We start from the raw sequence: 13,240 nt of genomic DNA, 5'->3' as shown, positions 1-13,240 counted from the left end.
CCTTTTCAAACGGAGCCCTGGTTCCCATACCTGGGTGAGGAGATTACAGCACGAGCTTAGACATACAGCAAATAATCTTCTTTAAGCTCAGAGAATTCATTTGGCATTTAACATAATATTTTATTAAGTATACGAAAGGTCTTGGTTTGAATCGGAACAGAAGTGACGGGAGTCTGCGTGAGGATCCGGAACAATGACGCTGTTGTAGCTGATTCGGTTGTAATGCACCAGTTAAATCCTTCCCGAGCACAGAGGCCAGCAGCGTACCCAGGTATCAGAACTAAGCCTGCGTTTGGTTTGGTTTAGTGTTCTATTATGTCTCGTAGCGATCAGTCACCACATGCAAAGTACAACATATACAGTCTGGGCCTTGTGCATGAGAGCATGCTACACATTCACCAGACGGTCACATTGAGGCACAGGCATAGACCACAAACACACGCACACGTACTGTACATGCATTCACGCACTCGTATGCACACACACACACACACACACACACACAGAGCAGATAATATAGTATGTTGACTGTACAGTCCGGTGTCAGAGGCATGGCAACGCCTGAATTCGCCGTCTTGTTTTGGCTGGATGCAAAACGGCTGGACTCTTTTAGCTGAGTCGGGAGGTGATGTGGGTACAGAGGGGATTTTGGCTGATTAGAAATACAACAGTGTGCAAGTGTTTTGGGATGTGCTGTTTTTTTTCCAACCCTATCACAGACAAAACGTTGATATTCGACAATTCTGCAAAACCTCAATGGCAACATCAGTGCTATATCGTAGGCAGCTCGACTTGCTTGAGTTTCTTGAAGCAAGTCCAGTTGCCTGGAAATAGCACTTACAAATACCATGACCCGGATGACTGAGAATCTTCAATATCTTCTAAAAATATTGCTAATTCCTTGTGCCAAACATATTCTACATTCCCGTCACCCGACTGACTGAAGTATTTATAAGGTTAGGCAACTAAAGCAGATGACTTAGTAAAGGACAGATCAAGGTTCTGGTCATGGATATATAAAGAGACTTGGATACAGCATTAGAGGCGGGGCCCTGTTCATTCCTATGAAAGTTGCTCAGTGGTGCATGAAGTCAAAAAAGTTAATTTCAATATAAAATCATCCAAATAACCAGCACTGCTTCTGTACTGTGTGGCCCACTGAGCAGGCGCACCAGAGATTTATGCTAGCCAAGCGGGCTAATTGCATCTAAGCGCTTTGCTAACTTGAATGGGGTTAAAATTGTTAAATTGTGTGGCTCTTCTGGACCAGTGGTTTCCACACTTTCTGTGCCCAAGACACACCTGTATGTAGATCTGTGCACAATAGCTTCTAAAACACGTGTTATTACCCTTATCACGACATAAGACAATAAAAATAAGAAAAATAAGACAGGTAGCTTTCGTGAGACTGTCTACTGTTTTTGTCTTTTCTTTCAGTGGTAGGTTTTCTTCGCTGATGCGCGATCCATTGTCCCACTCACAGCTTTCTCCCTTTAACTGTTATCATCCTTCACACTGGCTGCTAATCAGGGCTTTTGATGTGTCGCACACAAGGTTTTAAAATTAAATTAAGTCAGTTTTTTTAGCTGGAGTTTGCGTCTTTGTTAAGAAATGGATGTGCACAAAATGCTGATAGTTAATTAAAAATTCTTTCATAACTTTTTGTACAGGCCCAGTTAAATACTGAATAATATTCCCAAATAAATCCCATGGAACACCTGGATAGGCATCCCGATTGAAATCCACTGCTCTAGATTTTCTGAATGTTATCGGACTGGAAGGATTTAATCCTGATAGTGAAACCAATCATTTTGCGGGGGTTGTGACGCTAGAAAATGCATCCACTGATTTACCAACGTCTCTTTGACATTGTAAATCTATTGGGAAAAAAGTCTATCTTGGCCAAATGTTATCACGTGACAGATGCACTTACATTGTTTGGCCACTATGAACATTGGCTTCAAAGCCCGGCGCACCACCTAGGGAACTAATTATAGTAACAAAAAGGCAACAAAATTGTTGGTCTCAGGGCTGAAGCTAGGACTTTTAAAAATAATGAAGCCTACCTCTGAAATTTTTACGAGACACCAAAAAAAGACGTTCTATACTTTTAAGTTATTATTTACATTTTTATTTCCCTACGAGAAATACTGCATTTATAAATTACATCTCTCTTGTTGGTCTAAAGGTAGTCAAATTTAGAATATAGTGAGTTTAAGAATGCTGGGATCAGCTTGTAAAATATACACCATGTGCAACTTTCACTTGTAGAAGGTAAACTCCCTCCCTCTTTCTTTTGAGTTTGTTGTATAGGTTACCGTCCCTTTTGTTTGTTATTTGTTTTGTTTTTATCTGTTTTTGTTTTATTTTATTTAAATGTTCAAAATAAAATATATCAATCAATTAATTTTAGCTACAGTCATGATTGGTCTTTGATGGGCACTCCAATTTCTGTATAAAAGTCAGGACGGGCCACACCAGTTCACCTCTATGTTCTACTACACTACAGTAAGGGTACACTACTCTCTGTACTGGCAAGCTGCAGAATCGTCTAATACGAGCGTTATTCCTCTGTCAGTGGGCTGTTTTTGGGTATCACAATCATTACACCGGACGACACCAAAGGGCCTATTACTATGTGACAGAAACTTTTTAGAGTGAGGATAGATGTGGGCGGAGCAGAGGTAGGGTGGGGGTTCAGCGTGGCATCCTTAGATTTAGTGCATTAGACAAATAAGGCTTCCCTGGAAGGGACAGATGCAGCAACAGGGGGGCAAGAGGGACAACAAGGAGGACAATCAGGGCACACAGCAGCAGCTATTGTAGAAGTGCCCCCACCCTCAACATAATAACATAACAGTATGCTATTTGGTGTTTGCCAAAATCCCTTGCAGTGCCATAAGTGCATACATTCTTAGTGTAGAATCAAACCTCTGTAATCTGGCAGCATTAGCTTACATGTCCTACACACTGGGCTCTGCAGGATCATGGTTTCATTTGATTGGTTTTCACAATATCTCTTCAGAGTGCAGCAACAGTAGGAAACATGTGAAGAGTGGGACTTCAACACTAGCTACATGACGAGGAAAGGGCAGCAGGGAGGCTCACTCAGACTGGTTCGGGCCTGGGTTGGAGCAGAACCACTGGGAGTCGGGGAGAGGAGTAAACGCTCCGGTGTCAAATCAGAAGAGAGATAGCAGACACCCTGAGGTGAAACCGGAGCTAATGTAGCGTCAGGCTATGAACAGATTGCCGTTTCAAATCCTGACTGGAAACCAATCCCTGCTCTATCACTTGTGACTTAAGAGTGGCAACTCCCCGCTGACATGGCCGGATGAATATCAAGTGCAGGGCGAGGAGGGGAATAGATGAAGGAAGAGTTGGGCTGGAAGTGCAGAGGAATGGTGGAAGTAGAGGATAAAAACAGCAGAGGAGGGGAGGAGAAAGGGGAGAAAGATGGAAGAGGAGGGATTATATTTCAGTTCACTCAATGTCAAATTAAAACTTGTTTACAGTTAGGGACTGTACAAATATTACTATTGTAAGGGAGGAGGGTGAACCATCCCCTTGACTTAGACATAAACTGAAATACCCTGCCCCAGCAACTCAAAATAATTCAACAGTATTAGTACAACTGAATTCATCATTAAAAACTAATTAATAACTTAAACTGGGCTTTGGCTGATGTGTTCACACTGGGTGCAGATAAAACAATATGTGTGCCAGAATTAAAGACGCAATTAGATGTGAATTCCCACTGGGTGGCGAGCTGGACACAACAGATGTGGCGCGAATAACACAAATTAAGCAAGTAGTGTGATTTCACGTCATACACTTATCCATGAGAACTGAAAAATCCAAACTTAAGCGACTAATTCGCGCAAAAATAGCCAATCAGCATTGAGATCCTCCGGAGACGTTTGATGCCAAGGACGTACTGGCGGAAGTTAATTGATCAATTCAGTGATTACACGCGTGCATGACGCAAGTTATTCACATGTATGAAGCAAGTAAACAAAATATTCTAGCATTCACTCACGGGAGTAAAGCTTCGCAAAATTAGCGTTGCTAATGTCAAAAGCGCACACACTACAAGATTTAAAAATAATGGCACATCACACGCTACAAGACAATATTAAGATTAACACGGCAGAGTAGGAGTAATGCACCACCTCATGTGATCTCAAGGAGGAAGCTAAGCTAACGTGGTACGACAACTTTGCAGTAAGGAAAAAAAAACAGACAAAAGAAAAGCAAAAGGCTAAACGAGTCTGGATGAGAAAATAGTTGGAGAGACACGGTAAACACAGGTCGCCGTCTCTTCAGTGAGATTCTAACTACTTTAATATCTGTTGTAGTTGCTAGCAACGTTAGCCTCTAGGGCTAAAATGTTATCGATGCTTGGCAATACCTAATACTACGCAATCATAACTGTAATCACCCAGAATTTAACTCCTAAATATTAAACGTTTGAAAATTATCTGGGCGGCCCCGATGGGTTTGGGAGCAGACTGGGAGGTTTAAGACTGGATCTGAACCCCTCACACTAGCAGGGCTGAACAGCACCAACCGAGGTCTCAGATTTTTCCTCTGACTGTCGGGAGGAATGAATCTGGGATAAACGGGCCCAAAACACCTTTAGTTTGAGCCAGACTTTAATCTGCTAAGGAAATATTATGATAAACTTAGAGCATGCGAGTTGTCTGGAGACGGTTGTCAACATGGAGGTGGCTAAGCCGACGGCTAGCAGCTAACGGTGCTAACTCCATAAACTAAACAACAGCAACAGTGCTGACAGGGCTACTGGCCATAACCCGGGGGAAACGGAGGGTGTGCGCTACACTTCCACAACGACGCCATTCAGATATCAGCAGTAACCGCCATATGGGTGCAGTGCAGAGCAGCAGCAGTAAGCTAGCTAATAGGATACACACATGCACACATAGCCAAACAGAGGTAATGTGCTCAGGATAGCATTACTCTGCTACATCTGGGTTTGCTGCTCTGAATGTTGCATACAGAACCTTTAGAATAAAAATAAAAACCTGGGAGAAGTGAAATAAATTAAATGAGCCTCACCCAAACTGCCCTCCCAACAGCGAAAAGAAAATCAATCCTCCCCTTTTCTGACCCCTCTCCCGCAATAATAATGTGCGTACAGTCCCTATTTTGTTTCCTACTCTGGGAGCAAAGATACAAACCATGCAGAAAATCCATTTCCTGAATTGAATGAACTGAAAATTAATTCCTTCCCCGTCCCAGTAAACAGCAACGACTGCATCAACGGAGAGACGAGCACACAGAAAATATGACATTCATCACAATAAACCATGCAGGTTGTCAATTAGGATTCAACCTGTTCTCCTCTCCCTCCTCCTCTACACCCTCAGCTCTCTCCTCTCCTTAGGTACACCGACAGGCTGACGAGCGTGTGTTACATTGCACCATGAGCTGCTTTGTTGTGAGTGGATTGATTTTGAGCTTCATGCTGGGGCAAAGAGTGGGAAGAAGGAAAACAAATATCTACACATACACAGTAAAACAACCTGAAGGACACACTTTATATCTACACACACACACACACAGACGTGAGAATCGATGTAAAAGGTGGAGTTTGATTGTGCATACACCCTCGCACGTACACAGGCAAAATTAAAGTAGAAAACGGACATAATCAGAAAGTCACATACACGTACAGTAGATGAAGGCACTATTGCAAGCAAAGTCCAAGTACTATTTGTGACAGAAAACATCAACACCCTCTTCCTGATCCGGTCCTCATCCCTTGGGCTAGATGGTACGAGTCAGGGAAAGATCTAAAGACAGATAGAGAGCAGTTTTTTTTTTATTTTTAGGGACGTTTCCGGGTTTTTCAAGAGCACGAAAAGAAAACGAGCAGAGAAAGTCACACCTGTAGATAGGAAATAGCTTGGGTTTGGCATGCTGTCATCTAAATTTCCTGTGCTGAAACAGGAAGAGAGGTGCTGATTCATCCGTCCCTGTCTGTGCTCATCACCTTCTCCTCCTATATCCCGTAAATTCCTACACGTACAGTTAAAGGATCGCTCCAGAAACAATGTCTCATGGCTCACAGTGCAGTGAGCCACATTATATTTCATCTTCTGCTACGTCTGCACTTTTCTATCTGTGTTTGTGTGGGATGTGGAACTCCAGTAAGCGAATAACAAGTGACTGTGACACTTGACCTTGACGTCCTCATTTGCTGTGTGAGCTGGGGAGCCGAGCGTGGTGAATAAAAAGCCGTTCCACTGCCAAAAAACTATCTAGCCCAAGGGTTAGACGCACAAATAAATACACACACACATGCAGGCATGCACACACACACGCGCACACACAAACAATCACTCATGCACTCACACCACTGTTCCCCCTCCCTTTCCCCAGGCAGCAGACAAGGCAGTACATTCAGGGTAACACAGAGTCAGTCCCTTCAGAAATCCATCGGGTCCTCCTCGGCGAGGCCGTGATTGGCAATGGTCCTGCCTCCGCCTTTTGATGGCGCCCCGTCACTGTCGGGTTTTGCCTCGGGGGGCGGGGTGAGCCCCGATCCCCCCTCCGGCGCTCCCCAGGCGTCAGTGGTAGGCGGGTAGAAATCGTCGTCGAAGCCACAGAAGCCTTCGTCCACGCCTTGATCGTAGCGCTGGTAGGTGGAAGCGTGTACCTCGTTCTCTCTGGCCGTGATCTCCAGCGTGCTGTTCCACATGCCGTAGCCAAAGTAGATGAGCACACCTGAGGGAAAAAACAAATATCAGCACAGATGCACATACATACCCAGAGCTTACGGCACTTTGAGGAGCTAAACAACAAATGTAAAAGCACAGAGAAAGAGTAAACTCTCTGTCAACTACAAAAATACAATTCATCCCACTCTGAGTGAGTCACAATACAGCAATCCTACTCACACAGTGAAAAAAAGCACAGCGTTTGTGTTCAAACACAAACAGCTCTGCTGGACACCAGTCTGTATTAATTCTGTCTTTACATAAGCAGTAACTAGAATTACCACTTCGCAGTTTTGCCCCTGCCAACCAGTTCAGTTTCAGTTTATATCTACGTCTGTCCAAAGTCATTAAATATATGCAGTGAGACTCTGAAGGAATTTAATTAAAGGTAATAGGGGTTTTGTTTTGACAAAACAGGGATGCTTCACACACATCCTCAACCTGAAAGCATAGAATATCTATTCAGTCATCACAGTTTCAAGGTGGGCACCCAACATTAAGCTCTACACAGAGACTGTGACTTTGATAGATTCAACTAAAACATCTAAAACACACATAAAACATGGCTTAAAAGAGACAGTGCTTTAAAAAAGTAAAACATTTGGCTCCATTATAACTCAGAAGGTTCACTGAGAAATAAACTGTGTTTGGCTAGACACGTTTTCCCCACAAATACTGCATGCTAACTTTATTAGCATAAGCCTATGACATTTTAATTGCATAAATTAGCCTAGCAGCTAACGGAGCTTTCCTCTACTCATATGAAACCAGTAACAACAGCAACATTTACCAAAGGTAATGTCACAAAATTTGGCTCCATTTAAACTCGGTGACAAAACAAGTGCCTTATAGTAAACACGTTTTCCCTACATATACAACATGCCTATAGCCCCTTTTACACTGCCAGTTCTCTGGGGAGTGTTGGGCCGTTTTGCCAGCAAGCTGCGAGCGTTTAGACACACAGAGCCGGACTGGCGAGTTGATCTGAGGTGCCCAATCTTCCGCCTCGTAGGGCAGTCATATTGGCAGAACCCTTTTAGTTTAAAAAGACCGAGGCAGCCTTCCGCAACGGGAGGGGCTGTTGATGACGCCGCATGTGCGAGCCACTGGTGGTGGATAAACAAGAAGCAGCTGATAGCAGGAATGAGCAGCTAGTAGTAAGAGGGAAACGCAGACCTGACAGACACTGTAAAGATGAGCAACTGGGGAGACAAGGAATTGCGCGCCCTCCTTGTCCTCGAAACAAAGAGGCCATTAACTGTCAAGTGACGGGGACGGTGAAGATCAGGCCGACTTACGAGAGAATCGCCGAAGGACTGACTAGCGGCGACTTCCCTCGGAGCACGTCACTGTTTACGTCACACGCTGAGCTACACGTTTTGTAACTTGCTCACGCCCCTAATTGCTCCGAAAAAGCCGCATTCTGTATAAACAAAAGTAGGCAGGCGGCATTTTGCTGCACTCCCTCATTTTGTTTTTATACTGCCAATGCTGAAAAAAGACTGATTGGACTTTCCTGCAAATTTGCACAATTCCTGTTTAAAAAGGGCTATTGATAGTTCCCACTGTGTAAATTATCCTAGCAGCTGGCAGAGATTTCCCTGCTCATATGAAGCCAGGATAAATCACACACAAGACTTAAATGCTATTTTTGTGGAGGCTTTATTGTCTTCACAATTTATTGTTTCTTATCTGTGAAATTAAAGTAAATAAAAACTTTGTTTCCACTGAGGGAAATGGTTTCAGCTTACAAAAATAGACAGGAGGTCTGTGTTGCTATGACATGTAGTTATGCTTATGTGGAGGCGCATGTCATGATACAGTCTAGGCTATTGCGTGTTTATGCAGAGCTGACTCACCAGTTCAGTACCTGACCAACCGTCCCTTTTGTAACTAAATTATGACGTTGAATAATGATCAGAAATGTTTTGTGAGGCGCCCAAGTTAAAGAAATTCCCTCAAGGAGTTCATGTGATATTGTGTTCATGAGAATTTAATGGAGGGACGTGATAACTAGAGAAACAAAGTGCCTCTACTGATAAAATCGTAAGATGAACTGCATGTTCTGAGCATTTGCACACACAAGTGGACACACGCACACACAGACGAAATACAACTGCAGCCGGAGATAAAAGTGACATGAAACTTCCTTGTTCTTCCATAAAAAAACAAACAAAGCGAGTAATTGAGACGCGCACTAGATATAACTGGCTCGCTGAGATGATAAGACATGACTCATCTTAACAGTCATGAAATCTATCACTCTATTGTTTTCAATCAAAACAGGGTGACTTCCCATCTGCCCAGGACGACAGTAGTAACATAAATCCTGTCTTAAAATCTGCCAATAAGAGACACAAACCCAGACTATGATTCATCGTGATGGCGGCTTACCCACGAGGCACCAGATTGAAAACCGTATCCAGGTGATGGCGGACAGTTTGAGCATGAGGTAGATGTTGACCAGCATGGCTGAAGCAGGTACGAAGGGCACACAGGGCGCCATGTAGGGCAGTCGCTTGGGGTTCTCTGGCTGCTGGAGGATGATGATGATGAGTAAGGAGAGGAAGATGATGAAGAAGATTAAGAGCAGCAAAGCCCACCAGCGCCCCTCGCCAATACTGCTCGCTCCTGGAGGAGAGGAGAAAACAAAACAATGAATTTATGGTGACACAATACTGTAAATTAATGTGTGAATTTGTTCACATGTTCTCACCAAAAATGATGAAGGAGCAGAAAGCGAAGATGAAAATGAAGAGGAGCAGCACACACACTGTAACAGTTTTCCCCGTGGCTGCAGTCGGCCTGTCCATCTTCCCCGGGAGGCCCAAGCGGATCCTCAAGGTGTAGTAGCGTGGTCCGATGAGCTTCTTCAAACGCCGTGACATCCCGCCCTCAGTCTCCTCTGCTTCAATTCCAGTGGTCATATCCACTGTGCCGTAGTTTGGGTGGCTGGCAGTGTAGGCGTTTTTATCTGGTTTGCCTATCAGCATCTCGTTGTCACCCAGGGAGGGCAGGTTTTTGGCTCCGCAGGTGTTCGTGGCCGGACCTCCGTACTCGTCTGCTTCGCTGGTTGGTGAGCAAGCGTCTTTCTCGCACTCGGCCAGGACGCCTTCCTTTCTCTTGTTGTTCTGCTCCTCAGAGAGGAAGTTGACGAAGCCGTGGATGTCGCCCTCGGGTTGGTAACGCAGCAGGAGAACACACAGGCTCACCTGCAGACCAGGAGGAGGAACAGTTTCTTTTACAAGCAGAAAGAATCCATTGTTGCAAAAAAACACTGTCTGGGGGTCTTATCCATGTAAAGCTTTCCCCAGTTTGGTTTATTTTATGTGGTTTGACTTTGGTCGCTGAGCATATGGAACACTGCATTAGTTCTGATTGGTGATCAGCATTTCATTCATACATTGGCACCAGTGGCTCATTGATATCTCAGTTATTCGGCTACCAGCTAAGACCCGATGTTTATGTTTACAGCCAATGCATAATTCTGTATGATTCATGTGCTGGAGGGATTAGTTTCTCCAGAGCTCCATCTCAGAGCAGAGCCTTTTTCGCCAAGTCTGATTTACAGTATGCCAAGGAATTAACATTTAAGTGTTTCAGAATAAATATCTATAGTACACTGAGTGACTCATCTGGACTTTGAAAATCCCCATATGGTCTCTATGGATGCATCCACCATCCTTATCCACTCACCAGGGTGTAAGCCAGCAGGGTCCCTATAGACATCATCTCGATGAGGTCTCTGAGGCTGACCAGGAGGGACAGCAGGGCAGCCAGGAAGCCCGACACCACACAGGCAACAGCGGGGGTCTCTGTGTAGGAAGACACATTGGCCAGGAACCTGAACACACACAAACATAAGTTGATTGAGACTCAGCTGCGCACGTTATTTAGATTAACACAAAAATAATAACTGTGTGGACTGACTTAAACAGCAGGCCGTCCCCTGCCATGGCGTAGATGACCCTAGGCATGGGGAACAGGGACCCCAGGAGGGACACAGTGAGTCCGGCTATGGAGCCCACCGCCACGATGTACTTTGCGAACATACAGCCGTGCATGGCGAACATCTCCATGAGCGGAGCGTCTGCATCGATCTCAGTGTACGGCACCATCAGAGTCAGGATCACAGAAACCTGGATGGATGTGGGTTAAATACAAGTGGAGAGTTAGTAAGGATGTCTACGTGAGATAACACAGCAAAAAGTTATCCTGACAGTCATCATGAAATGTTGATAAAATACTGAGAGGGGCTACTCAACAATGGTGCTCTATCAAATAGTAATTTTTAGTGAAATAATTAAATATGAGTAGAATTGGTAGAAGTGGTAGCATCCATACACTGTCCAAGATGCAAAAGTATGACCCGCCCTACTCTCCCTCTGATTGGCTGGTACTAGTTGCCTTTGTTGGTTTGGTTGATTAGGTTCAGGCATGAGGAGTGACACTGGTTAGTGTTAGGGCCATTTCATAGTCGACACAAAGGCACGCAGACGCGAACGCACTGGGACACATCGAGACACACTGGCCGTCATTATGCTTGCTTGCGTCTCAAAATGCGTTGTCCATTTTTTTGATATGCAACGCAGTTGCATGTAATACCATGCGCTGCCAGCGGGGCTGATAATGCAAGCGACGTACTTGAAATCAACCATTTTTTGTTATTCACAGAAGAAGCAAGTATGAAATATGGCGGGCGAGGAGGAAAAACTTAAAAAATAGCAGTACTAGCTAGCTACAGCAGTTCTAGCTAGCTGGAATGTACCGGTGACTCTGCCGCCCCCTACTGTGCGAGCGATATATTGCATTTCAAGTGTCACCCGCATCGCTTGCGTTCAATGTGTTGACTATGAAAAGAAGTGCATTGCTCACGTCGCTTGCGTCGCTTGCTCGCATTGCCTGCGTCGAATATGAAACGGCCCTTAGGGTACGAATATAAAGGTAGGCCAATCAGAGGCAGAGTAAGGCAGAACAGGGTGGGTCATGCCTTTCACTGTCCTTTTTAAAAGACCAAAAACAGATGTTTTCTATATGAAAACTTTCGACTGTATATCAGCCGCCATCCATTCGAGCCTATCCAAAATGTTCTGCCAGGCCAAACACACCCAAGAGGATTAGAAATAGCGCACCCAAAAGAGCACCTGAGCGGACACAAGATTTGCTTCCTAGTTTCATGTGCTAGGCTTGTTTATGTTGAAAAGAAAATTATATATATGTATTTGTTTTTCTGTCCAGCACTCAGTATTGTGTATGGTGTCATAATCATCATGGCACATTATATTGTCGCAGCTTACGCTGGCGAATGTAAGCAAAATACAAGCTAGCTAGCTAACGCACGACAACACTGACAATTGATGCCATACCTACGGCGTAGGCTTCGCTCTCTCGTTGACCATATGAAGACTAAATTTTCTTTGTTAATCTTATCTCTGTAAGGCTAAGTGCTGCCCCATCTGGCATCCCATCGTGAATATATGGGGCCATTATGGTAGCTAAATAGCTGCAAATACGTATCTCAATCTGTGTGTGCATAATCAGATTTGTACATGTGTAAAATAATTTGTAAAAGCGTAATAAAGTTTGTGAATGCGTACAAAAATCTGCAAATGTGTATTCAGAATCTGTGTGTGCGTAATCAGATATGTAAATGTGTAAAAAAAATCTACAAATCTGTATTCAGATTTGCAAGTGTATTGCGATCTGTAAATGTGTACAACGATCTGTAAATGTGTACAACGATCTGCAAATGCGCACAGAGATCTGTAAATCTGTACACAGATCTGCAAATGCGTACAGAGATCTGTAAATCTGTACAACAATCTGTAAATGCGTACAGAGATCTGTAAATATGTAGACAGATTTGTAAATACCTTTGTCTTCAGCTTTGACTCAGTCGGGCCTCTCAATTGGCTCTCTTTGTACACGTGATTTTTGCTACTTTTCTGCCGTGTGAGATCCGCAAATGCGTGAGAAGATTTGTGTCTGTAACTTGAAGTGTGCCTCACTCTGAGCACAGGCTGACAGGCTCAAGCTGCAGCGACCTTCAGATTGTTTTGCCCTGAGCACAGGCTCACAGGCGCTACTTTGCTGCGCCGTTTTGTTGCTGTATGGACAGGAAGTGACTGGAATAATGCTATCACCGGGAGGAAGTACTATAGTGTTCAAAGGTATGTTGGTGATGCAAGACCAACAACTAGATCAACTCAAGAGGAAGACATTATCTCTAGGATGAGATTTGGGCATACTGGTTTAGGCAGTACTTTACTTATTTTAAAGAAACATGCCGATGGTAAATATAGTGTATGTAATACTGCTGAGACTGTAGAGCATGTTATTGAGTACTGCTCCAAATTTGACCAGGAGAGACAGCAACTCATTCAGGGGCTGGAGTCAGAAAGTGTGCCTTTAAACATAAAGACTATCCTCCAGAAAAATTCAGACGAGGTTTGCTTCAGGTTTTTGTTTTATTTCTTGAGTAGAAGATTTTTTTTTGT

At 44.0% G+C, this 13,240-nt stretch overlaps 1 protein-coding gene across 1 annotated transcript in view; it reads right to left on the bottom strand.

The window, feature by feature from the left end:
• Window positions 1–3,128: 3,128 nt before the first annotated feature.
• Window positions 3,129–13,240, bottom strand: part of slc7a14a (solute carrier family 7 member 14a) — a 43,753-nt gene continuing 33,641 nt past the window's right edge. The window contains exons 6-10 of the mRNA XM_033642652.2: window positions 10,674–10,882; window positions 10,440–10,587; window positions 9,460–9,955; window positions 9,138–9,374; window positions 3,129–6,750 (exon numbers count right to left, since the gene is read on the bottom strand). Of these exons, the coding sequence (XP_033498543.2) occupies window positions 6,452–6,750; window positions 9,138–9,374; window positions 9,460–9,955; window positions 10,440–10,587; window positions 10,674–10,882 (1,389 nt within the window). The 3' untranslated portion in view covers window positions 3,129–6,451. The remainder of the gene's footprint in view (window positions 6,751–9,137; window positions 9,375–9,459; window positions 9,956–10,439; window positions 10,588–10,673; window positions 10,883–13,240) is intronic.

The sequence above is a fragment of the Epinephelus lanceolatus genome, chromosome 15 (genome assembly GCF_041903045.1).
Source record: "Epinephelus lanceolatus isolate andai-2023 chromosome 15, ASM4190304v1, whole genome shotgun sequence".
Lineage (NCBI taxonomy): Eukaryota > Metazoa > Chordata > Actinopteri > Perciformes > Serranidae > Epinephelus > Epinephelus lanceolatus.
This window is presented reverse-complemented; position numbering and strand designations above follow the sequence as displayed.